This window comes from Schistocerca serialis, chromosome 2 (assembly GCF_023864345.2).
Source record: "Schistocerca serialis cubense isolate TAMUIC-IGC-003099 chromosome 2, iqSchSeri2.2, whole genome shotgun sequence".
Taxonomy (NCBI): Eukaryota; Metazoa; Arthropoda; class Insecta; order Orthoptera; family Acrididae; genus Schistocerca; species Schistocerca serialis.
This window is the reverse complement of record NC_064639.1, coordinates 613,360,192-613,383,519: the sequence shown is the minus strand read 5'-3', so window position 1 is coordinate 613,383,519 and position 23,328 is coordinate 613,360,192. Positions and strand designations below refer to the sequence as shown.

Here is a 23,328-nt window from a genome sequence, read left to right as displayed (position 1 = left end):
TTTAGAACTCTGCTGCAATATGAACATCGACACATTCTGGATGGCCCTACAGAGATTTGCTAGTAAACGTGGATTGCCGGACACCATCTACACCGACAACGCAAAGGTCTTCCACGCCGCCAACGCAGAATTTTCTGAACTATGTGATTCACTGATCAATTCAGGGACCCATTGCTTTCTTGCCAGAAACAGACTCACTTGTAAGTTCATTGTCCCACAGAGGTCTTGGTGGGGAGAACGGCGGGAGAGGATGGTGGACTCCGTCAAGTGATTCTTACGGAAAGTAATGGGACGATCAAAATTAAATGCAAAACAAATCTACACCACCTGGGCCTTTCTCTCCTGGAGGTGACGTAGAACTTCTGACACCGGCCCACATTCTGGCCGTTGAAGGGCTACTGAATGTGCCCACTGTCGCGAACCTACTGTCACACACGGTCAGATGAAAGAGTTCAAACTGCGTCAGAAGCTAGCAGGAGCTTTCGTGAAGCTAGGGACACGTCTCTTTCGTGAAGTTAGGGACACGTCTCCTAGATGTATCGACTTCCGATATGGTGACGTGGCTTTAATTCAAGAGGATGGTGAAAGACTACTGGTCACTTCGTTTTACGGATGCAGAGCCTCGTAGACTTTCGGGTGCTAACATTGAACAAATTGCGTAAGCGGTAGTTGAAAATAAAGTCAAGATTATGCCTTTCACATTTGTTTGACCTCTTCTGCCCACGTTCCGTTCCTAATCCATTAATTACGGAAACATATCCGTGGGTATTTCTTGTATTCCTGCGCCAGATTTGCGCCTGATGGCCAAAATTTGAACTATATTTTTAAGCGTAAATCGGTTCCGCATTAATGCATTAGCATATCTAGCACGTTTCGCTGTCATAGATAATTGCAGTTCACACTGCACATCCGTGAGCAGCTGCACTTTAATTATAAGCATCCAGTAGTATTCTTCATGCCAATTTGACAGTTTTTGCATGCTGTCTTCATGGTGCTGCAATTTTAAGGGCCAACAGTCTCCTTGGAGTTTGTGAACCTCAGAACGGACATGCTTTGCGATTGCGCCGAGTAGTCGTAAAAGAGAAGACGACCGGCATATTCGTCATCTTTGCGCAACTTTCATCTCAGCGCTGGAAATTTCTTGTACGATATCCAAATCTTCGACATTTTTTGTTACGTTTAAACGTAAGAAAAATAAGGAAAATAAAGGAGTTTACATTTTAATTCACATCTACGGCGATGTCACTTGAAGAGGAAACCTAGCGTACTTGGCAACGTATTGAGGGAGGAAAGGAGCATGGCCTGTTTAAGCAACTGCCCCACTGTTCATCAGAGGAAGTAGCCGCGCAAGTCCTAAACACTGTGAACTATTAGCGATTAGAACACTGCGTCTTCCGGGTAGGAGTCAATTCTGAATCACTAAAGCTATTCATTCTCTCCGTCGGTATTGGGAATGTGAATTACGCAGAGAAAATAAGGTGTGTAGGAGAGAGAAAGTGAGAGGACTCGTCCATGGTATAGGTGAAGGAACGATTCAAGCATTCGTTCTATATGACTTACTCAAACCAATGAAAGACCAAAGCTAGATGATATTGGTGTGAATTTGAATACAGCGCCTTGCCATTGCCAATGCAGGTATAATGACTTGCTCTAGTCACTCAGATCGTGTATTACTGCATAAAGCCTGTGAAAAGTCTCTCGCTTTAGCTGTAGTTAGAATGTTTCCTCCTGGTGAGCTGCTTTTCCTGACTGCAGGAGAGCCTGAAAATGGGTTACTATTTCATGGCAAATGAAGATCAGTAGATGGTAGGGTGTCAATTTCTGAGGGAGCTGTAAAATGTTGGATGCATAATACTTTAATTTAAGAATAGATAATCGAATTTTATTCATACTGTTATGTATGTACTAGGTCTTAAAATTTGAACACAAGTCTTAAAAATGGAAGAGTGATTCAGTGGCAGTTTTTCTATCATTAGAAGCAATCCACAACCCACTGGTAGCTCACGTATTATTTGTACCTTATTGTCACTGATTTTAAAATTACGTTATTAATTATTGCTATTTCTCGATATACAAAAATATTTTGTTTACACATGTCTCGAACCAACGTACATTTTGTACACATGAAACTAAAGGAGTTACTAGTATGAGACAAATACTTAAAAAAAGAAATTCGGAGCACATATCTTAAAGCTTAGAAGTCCGTAGACACAACCAGGTACTACTGTTCTAATCCAGTTCAACAATGAGGCTACTGCAAACGCCCAACTACCGGACTTAACAGTAGTTGGGACGAGAACAGCTGTTTTTACAATTTTTTTACAACGTAAAAATTACGCAGCTGTCAGATGTCTTTAGTGTTCCAAGAAGGCATTCGGCCAGAGTTACTGCTCCGCATACACTATACGTCACACAATTTGACACAAAATCATACAGTCACGTTATATGGACTAGAATGTTATCACATTTCACATTACTATCTGCCACTCCTTACACTGACCGCCGCAATGTTAATGCACGTAAAGTAAACAGGAAACGAAGAAAAGAAACGTTGAAATAGAAGAAATGTTTTGAGTATTTACGTAATGGTTATTTCGGCTATTTAAATAAAAGTCAGTAGTCTTCTGCAGGTAACAAGTTTCTCCTTGTTAAAGCATCCTTTTCATTCAAAAATCAGAATGAAAGCGCACCACATATAAAAACTGCACGCGGTTAGAGTATTATTGAAAACCATCTGAATTCACGATACGCAGGAACTGTATAACAAATGTCCGTTGGCACGATGGTCAATCACACTTCGTTTTCGTGGCAGTATTCAATGAAGTTTTTGTGTTCATCAACTCTCTCCAGGACGCTGAGTTGTTTTCTGGACACCAGAAGTTCCTTGACGCAGCCTTTGAAGCCGACGTAGTAGGACATTGGCAAACCAGGCGGCAAGGAGCGGGACCCGCCTGTAACCGAAAAAGTGGCTCTGTCACAACAGTTGGACAGGTTCATTACGGCCTCTAAGCAAAGACTGCGCATACATTCACTGCTGTACGAACGCAAAGAAAGTCATAAATTTTATGTTGCACTGAGTTGACAAATTATTCCTCTGTTCTGAATCAGATAAAGATATAGACAACTAATTATACTATTGTAACTAAGGTGTAGTACAGATTTACTGTAGACGGAAACTGAAGAACATTTGTCATTACTTGAAACATCATTACAATATGACATACTTATTACTATTATTTTTCGAATCAGAAGCATCGCATTCATTATAATATATATTTGCTAAAAAGTAATGGAAAATGGAAATGAAGTCCCATGCTTCTTTACAGAGCGTAGGGGAACGATGCGGGAGACCCGCACCGCCTTACTAGGCAAGGTCCTAAAGGAGGTGGTTTGCCGTTGCCTTCCTCCGAGCGTAATGGGGATGAATGATGATGATGAAGACGACACAACAACACCCAGTCATCTCGAGGCAGGAAAAATCCCTGAACACCCCGGAAATCGAACCCGGGACCCCGTGCTCGGGAAGAGAGAACGCTACCGCGAGACCACGAGGGGCGGAGTAATAAATGACCACAATTTCAAACACTATACAGTTTTAGCCCAGAAACGAGCGTCGTTCAATCCACTGGACTGCATTGATATAGGTTCCTCCTAGGTACACATCGCAGGGTTTACGTAGGCGTAACTACTTGTGTTGCGCCAGTTCGCAAAGTCTTGAAATGCCAAGGCAATCCCAGTTGTACAGAGCTGCGCTGCGTCTGGGAATCCCAACTCGATGTCAGAGATTCTCGTGCGGTGCAGCACAGCTGTCGATGTGTCCAGCCACGAGCTCTTTTACAGGTGGGTTCCAACGGTCTGCCGTCGATTTTATCCTTCTCACCAGTCGAGATGTGGATATTATAATCTGTCCAGTAAGCAACAAACAGACATTGCTACTTGCACCAATGAGTGGAATACTTTAATTATAATATTTGCGACACATTGCATCAATCATAAAAGTTGTCTAGTGCAAGCAGGGTGAGTAACTGACTGCATCCGTCTTCTGGCTACAAAACAACACACAGTGAATAGCTATGTTGAATAAATTTTGAATAAATCAGGTGTGTACTTAAAGAAATGGGCGTCATTACAGGAGAAAAATTTCTCCATTCTTTAGGTAGTGGAAATGTAATGCATTTTTCGATTGTCTTTAGTCTGACAGACCGTGACGACAATGATGCAGGCAGGCAGTCGCCGAAAGTTTGTAATTTTAGCTACAGATATCACGAACATTCCGTGTTCTGGTTGTTTATTAGCCTTGCGTCCCGAGTTTGGGCAGGATGACTAGATTTATTTCAGAAAGCCATCGCGGAATCGGAAGTCCATTGCAATCGTGGTCATTAGATTGCGGTTTCTTCTCGTATATTAATACCCTTTCCTCCCGTGAAAGATGCCCTCGACTGGGACTCGTGATCCCTTTACTGGCTGATTCCACAACCCATTGTCCCACCGCGTTATACCGCAGCTCATGCTCCAATAGATCTTCAAGACTAGGCCGGGAAACCGTTGTTTGTACCTGTGCCTCCCGACGAATATTTGACTGTGCTCCACGGACGTACCACAAGTGGTAACGAAACACAACGGCCACCTGTCACTAGTGTCGGCCATACCTCAAATTTTCTTGTTCACTATGTTTACCGCTTGAAACGAAGCAGCTGCGGCAGTGGCTCTCTGTCGCCACCTAGCATCGACTCCTCCCCAGTCTATCACAGCAGACTAAGAGAACACATAACTAACAGTCTGGTACCTTCGAAACTGCAGACTGTCGCGTCGTATCCCGGTCAAAAAATCATCCTTGAATCAACCTGAACCACTATAGGAATTTCCGTACCGGGATTTTAAAAAGAAGAGCAGTATCGAAGCAGCTGCGTCGCCACGGTATTTAGTCTCCTGTAAGTCGAGCCCTCACTATCATTAAGCTGCAGCATCGGTTTTGAGATGCCGTCTCACCCTCTCATTGCCACTTCTGGAAATACTCTTAACGTCTATGAAAATTGCAACACCACGAAGGATGCATACGATTGGAATGAGCATATGCCTCAGATTACGTGTAATACGGCAAATCACAAATGATTAGGGTTCAAAATGGCTCTGAGCACTATAGGACTTAACGTCTGAGGTCATCAGTCCCCTAAAACTTAGAACTACTTTAACCTAACGAACCTAAGGACATCACACACATCCATGCCCGAGGCAGGATTCGAACCTGCGACCCTAGCGGTCGCGCGGTTCCAGAATGTAGCGTCTAGAACCGCTCGGCCAAATGATTAGGGTTACAGAAATGTAACGTGACCTGTGACTCAGATTGTAGCACGTTAAGTACCTCTTGACATAATGAATCCTCGGAATCTGTAAACGTTGTGACGTGGAATCAAAAAAAGGTTTGTTTATCGACGTGAACAGTCGCTGTCTATGTGGTTTGACCGAGAGAAGTGACGCAGTGGTGAGACTCCCAAATACAATTCGCGACAGCAGTGGTTCAAATCCCTGTGCAGCCATTCCGTAATTTGGCTAGCTTTCTAGATACAAATGCCTCGATAGTTCCTTTGGAAAGCACACGGCCAGTTTCTTTCCCCGCCGTTTCCTAGCACGAAATGCGCTCCGGTAGTCGACGAGAAGTAAAATCCTAATTTTTCTTCCTTCCACGTGGTTTGTATACAAGTTGTAAATAAAAACTGCCTTTTGTTGCTGCAGAATATTTCATTTCACACGTGTTTCGCCTTTTACTTTCAGACATCTTCAGTGGAATAGTTATTCGCCTTTTGATTGGCATTTGCGTTTTATCTCATCAGGTCACATGCTGGAGGCCGAGCTATAGCTTCACATACGATACATGAGCACGTTTTCACGTTACGAACTCGTTTCTTCAGAATTTGCACTTTTTTTTTTTTTTTTTTTTTTTTTTTTTTTTTTTTTTTTTTTACAGACCAAGTAGGAAGAGACAAAATGAACACAGTTTTCGGGGGAAATATCTACAACTAGTTACAGACGGCTAATAGTCCACAGCAATTAACGCAAACAATATGAAAATTGTGAGAAAAAGATTTCGTTACATGAAATCATGCTTATGTTTCGTAAGTGAAGATATAGTGCGACCTCCTGCACGTGACCTGATGAGAGGAAAAACAACTGCCACCCAAAAAGGCGAATAATTAATTCACTGAAGATGTCTGAAAGTAGAAGGCGAAACGTGTGTGGAAGAAATAAAATACACTGCAGCAAGTAAAGGAGATTTTTACTTGCAAAACGAAAATTTCTGTGCTTGCTGCGGATGATGGCTACTCAAACAAACCTGACACTCATCAAAACCTGTAGGTGAACTACGAGTGAGCCGTGCACTGCTCGTGATCATGCCATTTACTGTTTGTCGTCTTCTATTACGGTACTGCCGCCTCATTTTCTTATTCCATTTACTGGCGCCACTAACTTCCTGCCTTACTCGCCCATGAGCGGCAGCAGCAGCGCGTATCGATAAGTGCACTGTCGTACCATCTCTGGAGCGACCGGCAGTATTTCTGGGGAGTCGTGTGTCTGGCAGTCAGTTGGAGATAGACCAGCAGTGCAGTCGGGACGCAGCAGCAGTGATGTCGGGGACGGAGCGCCGGTGAGGCGCCGACAGCCAGTGCTCGCCGACCGCTGGCGACACACATCAACTGTCCGACGGAGTGAGATTGGAGCGGGACGACCGTTGGTTGCTCGTTCGGTTGGTCGTCTCATCGGCCGACGTATATTTGGTCCTTTCGCCGTTTCCGGGCCTGGGGAGTCGGTCGGTTGGCTTGGAGCAGCAAGGAAGTCTCAATCTCGCGTACTCTGACCGAGGACGCTGGCGGTGTGCACGCACGGTTGGAGTGTGAGGTGCTGCTTGCGAGTGCTACGAAGTTCGTCGCCCACCGATCTTGGACATGAAAGTTGAGTCCTCAATTAACCTACCTTCGAGCCTCAAGTGTTTACATTTCTTCGTTTGATCCTCGTTGTCGCTTTTGAGACATTCCCGCGAACAACAACGTGTGTGTATTCAAGTGGGCTAAGATTCCAGTCGTCTTCCTGCGGAGTTTAACTTAATTTATTCCCTATTATTGAAGCTGACCAGAAGTATCTTCTGCCTTGTGGCCGTTGACATTCCGATTACCTGCCCTGGTCGCTGACGTAATTTTAACCAATGTATTTTCCTCGTCGTGTTGTTGCTGTCCAGCGTGGCGTGCAGTGCGGCAGCTGATGTGTTGTTGGTCGTTGTGTCATTGTATTGAAATCTTGTGGTTGCTTTGCTAGTTGCATGGAGCGGAACTGATTTTGTTGATTGGTCGGTCGGCTGTCTGTCGGTTGGGTTGGCTTCAGATTAAGAAGTCGTTGGACAGGCTGCCCTTCTCACCTACACAGACGCTAGTGTTATAATCCGAGGCCGACCCTTGGAAACTTCTGAGCGCCGTTCCTTGTGTGTTACATAGTAATTTCCCTGTTTAGGTTTTAGTTATTTGGTTGATGTATGGCCTTCAGATGAGTATCAATATCTGTTAAATTAATGTTCTTGTCTTGCTCTTAGCCGGACAGAGTGGCCGAGCGGTTCTAGGCGCTACAGTCTGGAACCGCGCGACCGCTACGGTCGCAGGTTCGCATCATGCGTCGGGCATGGATGTGTGTGATGTCCTCAGGTTAGTTAGGTTTAAGTAGTTCTACGTTCTAGGGGACTGATGACCTCAGAAGTTAAGTCCCATAGTGCTCACAGCCATTTGAACCATTTTGAAGCAATCTTGCTCTTAAAGCATGAGATTTTCTTTTTTATGGGGCCTTGAGCTGAATTTTACATGAGATGTTTTAAGATAAGGCCTTCTGCCTTTTAAATTGAAACTGTTTTCTAGGCCTTAAACCGTTAAACATATTTTGTTGATATGTGGTCTTCAGCCGAGCATTAATATCTCTTACATTAATGTTGTGGTCTTGCCCCTAAGGCATAAGATTATTATGCTTTTGTATGGGTCCTTCAGCCGAATTTTGCATGAAATGCTTTAAGATAACGTCATCTGCCTTTTGACTGAAACTCTTGTTATTGCTTAATATACGGCCTCCAGCCAAGTTCCATTAAAATTAAATTGCTAAGGCCTTCAGCCTGTTTAGATTCAATATTTAGAAAATATTCTTGGGTGAAACCTCCAGAAGAACCTTGTATTTCAATTTCTTGCTTAGGTGTTATGCCCTGGATTTTGAGTGTGGCCTTTAGCCGGTCTAAAGTTAATCAAAGGAGGTCGATTAAAGTTTTGAGCGTTTTGCATCCTTGTTGTAACGTTGTGTGTTGATAAATAAAGTTTGTATGTTGAGTGCAACTGACAGCAACTTACTTTGGCCCCTTTCCACAACCTAGTCCGCTCTGTCCTGCTAGCCCAGGCATTTCAACGAGTATTTATACAGGGTGTTACAAAAACGTACGGCCAAACTTTCAGGAAACATTCCTCACACACAAAGAAAGAAAATATGTTATGTGGACATGTGTCCGGAAACGCTTACTTTCCATGTTAGAGCTCATTTTATTACTTCTCTTCAAATCACATTAATCATGGAATGGAAATACACAGCAACAGAATGTACCAGCGTGACTTCAAACATTTTGTTAGTCCTCCGTTAGCGAGGATACATACATCCACCCTTCGTCGCATGGAATCCCTGATGCGCTGATGCAGCCCTGCAGAATGGCGTATTGTATGACAGCCGTCCACAATACGAGCACGACATTTGGTACCGGGGTTGCGTAGACAAGAGCTTTCAAATGCCCCCATAAATAAAAGACAAGAGGGTTGAGGTCAGGAGAGCGTGGAATTGGTCCGCCTCTACCAATTCACGGCCACCGAATCTGTTGTTGAGAAGCGTACGAACACTTCGACTGAAATGTGCAGGAGCTCCATCGCGCATGAACCACATGTTGTGCCGTACTTGTAAAGGCACACGTTCTAGCAGCACAGGTAGAGTATCCCGTATGAAATCATGGCGGTGAATCGAGGAAGTACAGTACATACTGACGAAACTAAAACGAGCTCTAACATGGAAAGTAAGCGTTTCCGGACACATGTCCACATAACATCTTTTCTTTATTTGTGTGTGAGGAATGTTTCCTGAAAGTTTGGCCGTACCTTTTTGTAACACCCTGTATACATAATTAAGGTCCGCAGCTCGTGGTCGTGCGGTAGCGTTCTCGCTTCCCACGCCCGGGTTCCCGGGTTCGATTCCCGGCGGGGTCAGGGATTTGCTCTGCCTCGTGATGACTGGGTGTGTGTGATGTCCTTAGGTTAGTTAGGTTTAAGTAGTTCTAAGTTCTAGGGGACTGATGGCCATAGATGTTAAGTCCCATAGTGCTCAGAGCCATTTGAACCACATAATTAAGTTTGTACGGAACCCTGAGAGCGTGACTCCTACTGGCACTCGCCCCCCCCCCCCCCTTATAATGTGACGCTTCTGGTGACAACAGTAACGCCGCAGCTGTGCAGGGCCAGGTGGCCTACCTATGCAGAGCCAGCCGTTGGAGCGCAGCGTGGCAGCGGCGCCGCCGGCCGCCGCCCCTCGTCCCGGAGCCCCGGCGTCGACCCTGAGCGCCGCCCTCCAGCGGTGCCGCAGCGCCACCACGCGGTGCCACGCGCCGTCGCTCACCCACACCTGCCCACGCACACACACACACGCTGTGGTAAGCCCTGCCGCTACGCTACACGCTACACGCAACCCCACTACCTCGCAGCTTACCTGCGACCTGATGAGGAGCGACTTGTGCCTCCGTCCCAGGCCGAAGCTCATCTCCACTTGTCCATTGACGACCGCCAGAGAGAAGTGGTTCGTAGCCGTTCTGCCTTTACTCAGCCACAGCAACAGCCCGTTTAACTCCATCGTCCTGAATACGATCTCGTACCGGTTGGCTTGCTCCGTCTTCTTCCTGAAATGGACGTTTATTTGTTTCTCAAAAATGCACTAACGTACTGAATACTGTCTAACATATGGAGCTGTCAATGTCTCCGTGCAATACCACGGTTCCAGCGATAAAAGTGGTAAATGGTTAGCTACCGCAGGTTTAAATCTGCCTGGACCCGACTGTATTTTAAGTCACATAAACACAATGACGGAAAAAGTCGCAACAAAGAAAATAATTAATACAGGGTAATAAAATTTCGGGATACATGTGATTAGGTAACATATTTAAGTCATTAATATTTCAAGATCACGCCATTCCAATTCTAAAAAACTTAAACTTAACTCCTCCCGCACAGGCCATGAAGTCCCAAAAGTACCGAATGGCCGCCGTGTCATCCTCAGCCCACAACAGGCGTCATTGGATGGGGATACGGAGGGACATGTGGTCAACACACCGCTCTCCTGGCCGTAACTTTCCGAGACCGGAGCCGCTACTTCTCAATCAAGTAGCCCCTCAGTTTGCCTCACAAGGGCTGAGTTCACCCCGCTAGCCAACAGCGCTCGGCAGATGGTCACCCATCCAAGTGCTGGCCAGGTCGACAGCGCTTAACGTCGGTGATCTGACGGGAACCGGTGTTACCACTGCGGCAAGGCCGTTGGCCCAATTATGAAATGCTGGTGCGTTAATAACCGGTCTAACCACCAGAATATTGGGGGAAAGTATGTAAACGTGCGTGCATTGTGTAGTACAGGTCAATAAAGGGACGGTTGACGCTCTTTATCTAAGACACTGGAGGTCACTTCACATATGCCCACGATTGGAGACATATATGCTGATCAAGCAGACCAAGTCGACATGTCGCCACTCTGGAGAGCATGTTGAGTTACAACAGGTATGTGGGTAACCGTTATCCAGCTGGAAAAAAACACCCTGCAATGCTGTTCGTGAACGGAAGCACAACAGTTCGAATCACCAGACTGACGTACAAATTAGCTGTCAGCGTGCGTGGAATAACCACGAGACTCCTCCTGTTGTAACACGAAATCACATCTCAGACCAAAACAAAGGTGTAGGCCCACGGTTTCTAACACACAGATACGTTGGTTGCAGGCCCTCTCAAATGGCTACCTCCTAATCAACACATGGCCATCACTGGCACCAAGTATGAACCAGCTTGCATCAGAAAACTCAACTGACCTCCAACCTGTCCTCCGATGAGCTCTTGCTTGATACCACTGAATTCGCAAATGTAGGTGGTTTAGAATCAGCCGGCCGGAGTGGCCGAGCGGTTCTAGGCGCTTCAGTCTGGACCCGGGCGACCACTACGGTCGCAGGTTCGAATCCTGCCTCGGGCATGGATGTGTGTGATATCCTCAGGTTAGTTAGGTTTAAGTAGTTCTAAGTTCTAGCGGACTGATGACCTCAGCTGTTAAGTCCCATAGCGCTCAGAGCCATTTGAACCATTTTTTAGAATCAGTGGAATGCACGCTACAGGGAGTCTGGCTCGGAGCTGTCCTCAAAGTAACCGATACGTAATAGTTCGTTGTGTCACTCTGATGCCAATTTCTGTTGAAATTGCAGTACGATGGGCGAGAGCCATACGCCGAACAAGATGGTCTTCACTTTTGGTAGTGCCACGTGGCCGTTCGGGGCCCGGTCTTCTTGCCACCGTACATTCTCGTAACCACCGCTGCCAGCAATCACGTACAGTGGCTACATTACTGCCAAGTCTTTATGCGATACTGCAGAAGGAACACACAGCTACACGTAGTCCTCTTACACGATCTCGTTCAAACTCAGTGAAGTGTTGATAATGGCGTCTTTCTCGCCCTAAAGGCAGTCTTGACAAACATTAGCTCACCACGCCCAGTCTCAAAGGTAACTAACGCTGACGGCCGTTACGGCCTGTATTTAAAACAAACATGAATTGCATCCTCATAGTTGCGCGAGTGGTGTGAAATCTGAGAAGACATCACCTTTCAGATTTACACTATGCAATCAAAAGTATCCGGACACCTGGCTGAAAATGACTTACAAGTTCGTGGCGCCCTCCACCGGTAATGCTGGAATTCAGTATGGTGTTGGCCCACCCTTAGCCTTGATGACAGCTTCGACTCTCGCAGGCATACGTTCAGTCAGGCGGTGGAAGGTTTCTTGGGGAATGCCAGCCCATTCTTCACCGAGTGCTACACTCAGGAGAGTTATCGATGTCGGTCGGTGAGGCCTGGAATGAAGTCAGCGTTCCAAAACATCCCAAAGGTGTTTTATAGGACTCAAATCAAGACTCTGAGCAGGCCAGTCCATTACAGGGATGTTATTGTCGTGTTACCACTCCGCTACAGGCCGTGCATTATGAATAGATGCTCGATCGCGTTGAAAGATGCAGTCGCCATCCCCGAATTGCTCTTCAAGAGTGGGAAGGAAGAAGGAGCTTAAAACATCAATGTAGGCCTGTGCTGTAATAGTGCCACGCGAAACAACAAGGGGTGTAGGCCCCCTCCATGAAAAACACGACCACATTATAACACCACCGCCTCCGAATTTTACTGTTGGCACTACACACGCTGGCAAATGACGTTCACCGGGCATTCACCATATTGTGTACCGTGATTCGTCACTGCACACAACGTTTTTCCACTGTTCAATCGTCCAATGTTTACGCTCCTTACACCAAGCGAGGCGTCGTTTGGCATTTTCCGGCGTGATGTGTGGCTTATGAGCAGCCGTTCGACCATGAAATCCAAGTTTTCTCACTTCTCGCCTATCTGTCAAAGTACTTGCAGTGGATGCTGAGGCAGTTTGCAGTTCCTGTGTGATGGTCTGGATAGATGTGAGCCTATTACACATTACGACCCTCTTCAACGGTCGGCGGTCTCTGTCAGTCAACAGACGAGGTTCGCCTGTACGCTTTTGTGTTGTACGTGTCCCTTCACGTTTCCACTTCACTATCACATCGGAAACAGTGGACCTAGGGATGTTTAGGAGTGTGGAAATCTCGCGTTTAGACGTATAACACAAGTGGCTCCCAATCACCTCACCACTTTCAAAGTCTGTGAATTCCGCGGAACGCCCCATTCTGCTCTCTCACGATGTCTAATGACTGCTGAGGTCGCTCATAGAGAGTACCTGGCAGCACAATGCACGTAATATGAAAAACGCATGTTTTGGGAGGGTGTCCGGATACTTTTGATCGCACAGTATATAAACACGCTTACCAACTTTCGTTTTGTCGCACAACTCCTTCTTGACGTTGTGATTTTTTGTTCCGACGGTGTACGTTTTGGAAAAGGATACTGCCTTGAGCAAACAGTTTTCTTCTTTTAGTACCAATATATGTTTCAGTGAAGTTTCACCAACTACATTGGGCTCCCTTTATTTTCATGCCGAATGACAGGTAAAAAGTTGCCTGATAATAAATGTAATTTTGGGGTTGTAGTCACTAGATTCACATTCATAACATTTAACAAACTCTATACATTAACAGCACACATTGTTGTTCATGTATCAGTCTACAGTACAGATTTATGAGCAAGATATTTATTAATAACCAAACACGGGCACAAAAAATACAGCTTTAACTTCAACATGAATTCACTCTGATTCTTAAGACTTGGCAGGTTTTTTCTTCGTTTTAATAGTAAAACCTTGCAGACAAACATATTTACTTTCAATTTATGAATAATTAAGTGTATCTCGATCATCACTGCCGTGAATTTCATGGGAATGAAACACATCATAAAATATCTACAACCTTTACGTGAGACTGTCTGTCATAGTTTTCAATCTTCAGAAAATATAAAAAATTACGAAATGTGTTTCAAAAATTTGAAAAACGTTTCTTACAGTCGAACAGTAATAATCGATTTTCTGTTTGTCATTTTTCAGATGTGACCATATAACATAAATCAGTCATAAAGGAGACTAAGGGATGTCCCACAGAACTATTTTAAAATCATAGGCTCACGGTAACAGCTGTTTAAGGTAACAACATAAATGTAGTGTAAAATTCTCTTATGTGTTCGTCGTCGATGAAAGAGAATTTTTAGCCGCAATTGTGACTGGGTAGTATTCATTTATGTAAACACGTATTCCACATTCCTGCGTTTTTAGACACTCTGACAGTAAATATCATTTCGTCTAGTTTGCCGGATGATCCACTTATATTGTTGTTAGAAAAAAATGTGGTGTCACCGCCAGACACCACACTTGCTAGGTGGTAGCCCTTAAATCGGCCGCGGTCCGTTAGTATACGTCGGACCCGCGTGTCGCCACTGTCAGTGATTGCAGACCGAGCGCCACCACACGGCAGGTCTAGAGAGACGTCCTGGCACTCGCCCCAGTTGTACAGCCGACTTTGCTAGGAAAGGTTCACTGACAAATACGCTCTCAATTGCCGAGACGATAGTTAGCATAGCCTTCAGCTACGTCATTTGCTACGACCTAGCAAGGCGCCATTACCAGTTAATATTGAAATTATAAAACATGTACCGTCAAGAGCGATGTTCTCCAGTTATGGATTAAAGTTAAGTATTACATCAACTACGTACTTTATTTGCTATTATTAATTCCCTTAACTGTTCCAGACCTCGCGCCAGCCTGCGTGAGCTTAAGCGCGTGCCTTTCGGCTTCCTCTCATAGTGACTTGGCTGTCTTGCCAAGTCACAAAAAAAAAAAAAAAAAAAAAAAAAAATCTCTGAAATTGAAAATTTTTGTTCATTCGCGAAAAAATCTACGAAACTGAGTCCATTACTCCATGTCAAAGAATTCTGATTGGCTATATTTCAAGTAAAGAGCAGATCAATGAGCCTTCGTTGCATCGCATCAACGTTGAAAGTGGAACAAGAAAATGTGGTGTCACCGCCAGACACCACACTTGCCTTTAAATCGGCCGCGGTCCGTTAGTATACGTCGGACCCGCGTGTAGCCACTATCAGTGATTGCAGACCGAGCGCCGCCACACGGCAGGTCTAGTCTAGAGAGACTCCACTAGCACTCGTCCCAGTTGTACAGCCGCGATGGTTCATTGTCTACATGCGCTCTCATTTGCGCAGTTTAGCATAGCCTTCAGTTACGTCATTTGCTACGACCTTGCAAGGCGCCATATTCAGTTACTATTCTGAACAGATAATATTGTGAATCATGTACCGTCAAGAGCGACGTTGATCATTAATGGATTAAAGTTAAGTATCAAACTAGCTACGTCCGCTTTCTGAATTCTAATTCTTTGCCATGTTCCAGACCTCACGTCAGTATAGTTCTTCCCTCCTCACGCCAGCCTGCGTGAGCTAAAACGCGTGCGTTTCGGCCTCCTAACGTAACACGGTGTTGGCTCTCCTGCCAACACTGCAGAAAATATAAAACAAGATGAGTGACTGCCAGGATATTTTGATAAGAATTCTGGTCAGTCAGCAGTCGAGTATTGTCTTACGGTGCAGGCTATCTGCATTGTTTTAATTACGTAGCCAAAAAACATAAGAAAATGATGCTGAAATTATATTGCGTTGTGTTACCTCTTCCACTCGTTCAGCACATTCTCAACATATGAACAAAGACAAGCCAAATTTCCCGATTCTATAAAAGAAATTAACCATTATGGTGTGCAATTTACGTCTACGTAGTGCAGCAATGAGTCACTTCGCCCAACATTGTTTTAGAGGCTGCCCCACCTTTTGCCAATAACTTTTTTGCGGGTTTGTAAACAAGGTTGGAATAAGACCGACTGGATGGGGGTTTCACTTGAAAATTTTTTGTTACTTCAGTGTCATATTGTACTACATAATATCGTCGTGTATGGCGTCACTAATTTGGCAGTCTACAATAAGTGTAAGAAAATCAACTGATTTCCTTTATCGTAAAAAAAACTGTGAGGAGGGAGTGCGACTTCTGTCCTAGGCATAGAAGAAAAATATTTGTTTTGAAAAAAAGAAACAGATTACAATTATTTTAGTTTTGTTTACTCTTCTTTAAAGACCACAGCGCTTGAGAATACTTACCTTTTTATTACTTTATTTGGAAGGCGGAAAAATGAAGATCCCGTAAATTTGACTGGTCTTTCACTGATTGAGTCGTTACGATCACCTGGAAAACAAAACTGAAAGTTACGACACTCACGCCAATGACAACTGAACTTTAAACCAACAATGGTAATTGTGGCATATGTTAGCGTATACCCGAAACTTCATTAATCTCCCTCATAACGTGAAACCTTCTGGCACACAATTTCACTGACGATGCTCTTAAACTAAATTATTGGAATAAATCAAAACCAATAACAAGTTTCGTTACAATCTAATTTAAATGACCATTTAAAAATTACGTTTACAAACTCAATATTACAAAAGAAAGCAAAATTTATTCAGGCTTTAATTCTAAACAGGAACATAATTTTTTTCGGTTCCGCGCATGGACTTTTACTGGGATTTAAATCTAAGGAAATTAATCAGTCTGCTAATAGTGCACAACGCTGCTATGTATGTCCTTATATTCTGTGTATCGTATTTATGAGGTTAAGATGAAAATGTGATGGTAGTTCGTGTAGACGAGTGTGGGAAACGGTCTAAACCCTTGGTCGTCAATGTGCCAGGCCAAGCACCGTTGATGACAGGTTAGTCACTGACGAAAGAAACTATTTATCCAAGATGCAAAAACTGATTATATTCGGCTTTTGTGCCAAAAGATAGTAATACTTCTGTATCGACGTAGTTGGTGAATTGTTTGTGTGTTACTACGGTGAAAGGCTATAGTGTGTGTGGACTCACAGTATCAGTCTGAATAACCGTGAAGGTAACTGCAGTGTTCCACGCGCCACTGGCATCCGAAAAAATTACTACCGTGAGTTGATAAAGGCTAGCCATCGTTGAAACAGTTCTGCTTTGAAATAAAGAAGTCACTCAATTAGCACAACAGTTCGAGAAACGCTGCTCGAGATGTTCACTGAACAGAAGGATGGGTATAGTTAGCAAATGAAAGATTCTGATAGAGAACAAACAATGTATTTACATTAATAGTGTTCAAAAGTTGATGCCAGAGTTTTGAGACGTTGCTATAAGCGGACGATCTGGACGTGTGTCCGACAAAAAAAGGAAATTTGTAAAGATGGATACTACATGTATATATATATATATACATGTATGACATCCATCTTTACAAATTTCCTTTTTTTTGTCGGACACACGTCCAGATCGTCCGCTTATAGCAACGTCTCAAATCTCTGGCATCTCTCTCCCCACATCCACCACTGCTGGCTGTTCACATCCAACTGCCCAACACTACACAAGCGAATATTCCAACAGTGAGTCCAACCAGCCACAGACTGCACACAGCGCAGGCAGCGATTTTCATACAGAGCGCTACGTGGCATTACCAACATAAGAAACCTAAAGAGCCTCCTTACAACTGTTAGTAGTTTGTCCAATCTTCTTTATTCCTAATTATCTAAAAACTTCTCTTTGGCATTGATTTTGTTAGGGTTTGTGGTTCTTGCAGTGAAATTGCCACATACTCTTCCCCTTCCGCAGTTTTCAGCTCAGATACGGCCTCATATTGCCTTTCATTGCGATAAATACGCCTTCCAAGTATTTCCCGAAGTTTTTTCGAGCGGTTTATATCCGGGCTACGTGCAAACCAGGGCAAGACATCAGTATCTTTATCTTAAAAGCACTTTTTGGCTGTAACAGAAACATGTAGAGATGTGTTGTCCTGTTGAAACATTAGACTTTCGTTCCTTAGGTCCACCTACATTACAATGAGCTCTGTCCCTAGCTTCTCAGTGGACATGTTAGAGTTGATTCCAGTGTTCAGCCAAGCAATGCGTTATTTACATTTAGCGCAGAACTCTGCACAAATCAAAACACTTCCACCACCAAAATTTCTGTTCATTTTTTCCCCGCTGCACTGTTGTCAGAGAACGCCAAAAACATTGAAATCCATCCAACCTATCTAAATTAAATTTCTTCTTCTTACTCAAGATCACTTTAGCTCATTCTAAAGTCCACCACATATGTTTTTGAGCAAACTCCAATCTAGACTGTTTAAGTTTGGGTGTTAGAGCAGGTTTGTGCAGTCGTTTCTTGAATGCAAGATGTCTATCATTTGTCAAAATTTGTCGTGCATGTTTGGCAGTTACTGACAACTGTAAATCAGCATCAAATTGAGAATAACGGTTTACGTCCCTTGCTTTGCGGAAAATGAACTGTTTCGATGTGTCAAATGATTTTCTACTTAGCCCATAGTTCCCGTTATGTGAAATGATAATTAAATCGACATACTAGCTGCAAAGAGCCGTTGATCTGCATCATTGGGCACATGTTGAAAACGTGTGCCTCGACTGGGACTCGAACCCGGTATCTCCTACTTACATGGCAAACGCTGTATTCATCTTTTTTCTCGGCACTGTTCGTTGCGTTTGGTCTGGGCGGACGTCACAAGACATCCGTTCAAGCTGATCGCTGATTCCTTAACTCAGTTTTTTATTACGGAGGGTGAGCAGCCCTCTGAGCCACCGAGGGCACAGAGGATAGTGCGCCTGCTGGGACTTGTCCCTTGCACGCTCCCCGTGGGTCCCATATTCCCAACATGTCTACACCACTACATTCGTAGTGCCCCTAATAGATGTTTGCGCATCACACTCATTAATCGTGGCAGATTAATCTACCAAGTCCCGTACAAGTTAGGGTATAGCGTGTGCGTTCGCACAAGAAGGTCAATGGCCGGGTAGCCATGTTGTAACTTTATCTGCTGCTAGGGTGTCGATTTTATTATCATTTCATTCTAGAGAAGCTGCACGGTCTTCAATGGTATCTGTTCTTTCGTGAACAGATACTACCTTCATATATAGTTAAAATATGGCTAGCCGGCCATTGACCTTCTTGTGCGAACGTACACGCTATGCCCCAACTTGTACGGGACTTGGTAGATTAATCTGCCACGAGTAATGTGTGTGATGGGCAAACATCTATTAGGCGCACTGTGAATGTAGTGGTGTGGACATGTTGGGAATGTGGGACTCACGGGGAGCGTGCAAGGGATCCTCTGTGCCCTCGGTGGCTCAGATGGATGCCGGCACGGTAGCTCAGCGTGTTCGGTCATAGGGTTAGCTGCCCTCTATAATAAAAAAACTGAGTTAATCGATCAACAACGAACTTAAAATGGATGTCTTACGACGTCCGCCCCGAGCAGATGCAACGGACAAAAGCGAACAAAATGAGATTTAAAAAAAAAAAGTTGTTGGATAGAGCGTGTGCCATGTGAGGAGGAGGAGATCTCGGGTTCGAGAAGCTGCACGGTCACCTTCATATATTTCTGTTCTGTCCCTACTGTGCGCCCAGCCTAATGAAACTATCAATCACTGTACTTGCACAGTTCAACATCTTGGCAATTTGACGATTAGAGAGTCGCATTTCCTTGTACTCACCGGTTTCTGATTGTCATCTCACGATAACTGTTTTCCGCGTGGCATTCTTACATTCGTGGTTTACGTATACAACATGCGTCGTCACTAATGGTGTGTCTAGTGTCTGCACCAAAGGCACACACAAACACCAGAAAGAGCCGATTACTTTTGTATTGGGTTCCACCCTGCACTACCTCAATCATGGATGTTTTGTTATACGAGGGACGTTTGAAAAGTCCGTGCAGAGTCCGAGAGATGGCAGCACCGTCGCGTATGGAGGTGATGTTTAGTTAGTAGCCTCTTTGAAAAGAACTCATACCAACTTTCAACCATATTGGTCTATTTCTTTGTGTTTGCCATTCGTGTGAATCAAGGAAGTCGAGTGATTGTCAAAAAATGGAGGAAAAAGAATTTCGTGGGGTGATTAAACATTGCTTTATGAAAGGCAAAACGCCTCATGAGACTAAAGAGAAGCTTAATAAACATTACGGTGAGTCTGCACCTTCAATTAGAATAGTTTCTAACAAGGGAACCTCCCCATCGCACCCCCCTCAGATTTAGTTATAAGTTGGCACAGTGGATAGGCCTTGAAAAACTGAACACAGATCAATTGAGAAAACAGGAAGAAGTTGTGTGGAACTGTGAAAAAATAAGCAAAATATACTAACTGAGTAGTTCAAAGGAAGATAGGCAACATTAAGGACAATGGGAACGCAGGAGCGCCGTGGTCTCGTGGTAACGTGAGCAGCTGCGGAACGAAAGGTCCTTGGTTCAAATCTTCCATTGTGTGAAAAGTTTAATTTTTTATTTTCAGTTTATGTGACAAACTCTTATGTTTTCATCACTTTTTTGGGAGTGATTATCAAATCCACAAGAAAACCTAAATCGGGCAAGGTAGAAGAATCTTTTTACCCATTCGCCAAGTGTACAAGTTAGGTGGGTCGACAACATATTCCTGTCATGTGACGCACATGCCGTCACCAGTGTCGTATAGAATATATTAGATGTGTTTTCCTGTGGAGGAATCGGTTGGCCTATGACCTTGCGATCAAATGTTTTCCGTTCCCATTGGAGAGGCACGTCCTTTCGTCTACTAATCGCTCGGTTTTGCGATGCGGTCGCAAAACACAGACACTAAACTTATTACAGTGAACAGAGATGTCAATGAACGAACGGACAGATAATAATTATGCAAAAATAAAGAAAGTAAAATTTTCAGTCGAGGGAAGACTTGAACCTAGGACCTCTCGTTCTGCAGCTGCTAACGCTACCACGGGACCACAGCACTCCTAAGCTCGCATTGTCCAATATGTTGCTTATGTCGCCCATGGACTACTCAGTTTGTATATTTTGCTTATTTTTCACAGTTCCATACAACTTCTTCCTGTTTTCTCAATTGATCTGTGTTCAGTTTATCAAGGCCTATCCACTGTGCCAACTTATAACTAAATCTGAGGGGGGTGCGATGGGGAGGTTCCCTTGTAAGTGGTTTCAAAATTTTCGGAGTGGCCATATGAGCACAAGTGATGCTGAACGTTCTGGACGCCCTGTGGAGGTTACGACTCCATAAATCACTGATAAAATCCATGATATGGTGATGGATGACAGAAGAGTTAAGGTTCAAAATGGTTCAAATGGCTCTGAGCACTATGGGACTTAACATCTGTGGTCATCAGTCCCCTAGAACTTAGAACTACTTAAACCTAACTAACCTAAGGACATCACACACATCCATGCCCGAGGCAGGATTCGAACCTGCGACCGTAGCGGTCACGCGGTTCCGGACTGAGCGCCTAGAAGAGTTAAGGTGCGTGAGTTACTAGTGCTGTGGGCATCTCGAATGAACGGGAACATAATATTTTGCATAAATATTTGGGCATGAGAAAGCTATCCGCAAGATGGGTTCCGCGATTGCTCACGCTTGACCAAAAATGTAATCGTGTGAAGTGTTGCAAGGATTGTTTGCAGCTGTTCGGGAAGAATCCGCAGGACTTTTAAGCGTCGTTTCGTCACTGTGGACGAAACATGGATACATTACTATACACCTGAGACCAAACAAGAATCTAAACAATGAGTTACCAAGACGGAATCTGCACCAAAAAAGGAGAAGACCATTCCTTCGGCCGGAAAGGTTATGGCGACAGTGTTTTGGGATTCGCAAGAGATAATCCTCATCGACTGTCTGGAAAAGGGTAAAATTATTACAGGTGCATATTATTCATAGTTAATGGACCGTTTGAAAACCGAGCTGCAAGAAAAACGCCGGCGATTGGACCGCAAAAAAGTCCTTTTCCATCACGACAATGCACCAGCACACACCTCGCAGTTGTGGTCGCAAAATTAATGGAAATGGGATTCCAACACGTTTCGCATCCCCCCTATTCTCCAGACTTGGCTCCCTCAGACTACCATTTGTTCCCTAATCTGAAGAAATGGCTGACGGTACAAAGATTTCATTCAAACGAGGAGCTGACTGCAGCAACTTACAGCTATTTTGCAGACTTGGACAATTCCTATTATTCGGAAGGTATCAACAAATTAGAACAGCGTTGGACGAAGTGCACAAGTGTAAAAGGAGACTATGTCGAAAAATAAAAAAGGTTTATCCCAAACACGTAAGTAGCTTTTATTTTTGCACGGACTTTCCAAACGCCCCTTGTATTATGTACTACCGACATCCAATTCGATACGATCTGACTGCATTTGTCACTATACTGGATCTCTTACTACTGCGTACATACTGTGCACAACTATTCCGGCCGACAACGTTCTTTTTCCTTCAAATAACCATGTCTTTATACTGATTGCCACTACTGTAATAGGTACGCATGCTGTCGCGTGCATAGCGATTAAGAGATGTTACGCCAGTCATTTTCCGAAATTAAGAGCTGTGGCCTCAGCATGTCTGCAGCGAGCGCGTGCCGGCCTCACCTTGGCTGCAGCGGCCGCCGAGCTGACAGCGCGGCAGGCAGTGTGGGTGCGCGCAGAGCGGCCCTCGCCATGGCGGCACGGAGGGCGACGCCTGCGCCGCGGCCGTCCCCAGCTCCAGCAGGCGGCCGTTGACGGACAGCCGCTGCACGGCGCCGCGCAGGCCCGCCGCCGCCGGGACGCCCTCGCCGCGGGGGGCTCTGCAAGCACGCGCTGGCTGCAACTCAAGCCGGCACTACACGACACACCTACAGGCCTCTACACACGCACCAACCGACCGATCGACAGACCGACAAATTGGACGTGTGCAGGCCACTTGACCGATCGACCAACTTTCCTCGTCGGGATGTCAGGCTGGTAGGACCAACCGACAGGCGACCACACCACCCAATATCTGCAATGTGTAGCGCTGTCGTGCCAACCGCCAGACAAAAGTTCGCCTTTCGTCACTGAGCGCGCCAAACGCAACAGCGCCCCTTGTCATGATGGCGTCACCTACCGCCACCTCAAGGAATCCCCCCCATCCTTCCTGTCTGTCCTTGCTACCCTGTACAATGTCCTCCTCTCCACTGGATTTTACCCCAACCTGTGGAAGACTTCCTGTGTCCTGCTGCTCCCTAAACCTAGCAAACCCCCCTCTGATACCTCTTGCTATCGTCCCATCTGCCTCACCTCCGTGTTCAGTAAGGTCTTCGAGGCCATCCTCTCTCACCGTATTCACCGCCACCTTAACCAGCACCACCTCCTTCCCCTTACCCAATGTGGCTTCCGGCCTTCCTTCTCCCCCTACGATCAGCTCCTCAACCTTACCAATCTTCTTTCCCTCCAACTTAACTCCCGTCACTCCGCTATCTTTGTTTCCCTTGATCTCCAGAACGCCTATGACCGTGTCTGGCATCCCAGGCTCCTCTTCAAACTCCAGACCTATGCTCTCCCCGTCAACTTCGTCTGTCTCGTTGCTTCCTTCCTCTGCTATCGTCCCTCCTATGTGACTATCCACAATTCCAACTCCCGTACTTTCTATCCCTCTGCCAGTGTACCCCAAGGTTCTGTCCTTTACCCTCTCCTCTATCTCCTATACACT

General features: G+C 44.9%; 1 protein-coding gene across 1 annotated transcript in view; it reads right to left on the bottom strand.

Annotated features, from left to right (window-relative positions):
- Positions 1-1,896: 1,896 nt before the first annotated feature.
- The window catches only part of LOC126456279 (agrin-like), a 172,310-nt gene continuing 150,878 nt past the window's right edge, over positions 1,897-23,328 (bottom strand). The window contains exons 17-21 of the mRNA XM_050092030.1: positions 22,248-22,444; positions 15,919-16,003; positions 9,763-9,949; positions 9,528-9,678; positions 1,897-2,951 (exon numbers count right to left, since the gene is read on the bottom strand). Coding sequence (XP_049947987.1) covers positions 2,791-2,951; positions 9,528-9,678; positions 9,763-9,949; positions 15,919-16,003; positions 22,248-22,444 — 781 coding nt within the window. The 3' untranslated portion in view covers positions 1,897-2,790. The remainder of the gene's footprint in view (positions 2,952-9,527; positions 9,679-9,762; positions 9,950-15,918; positions 16,004-22,247; positions 22,445-23,328) is intronic.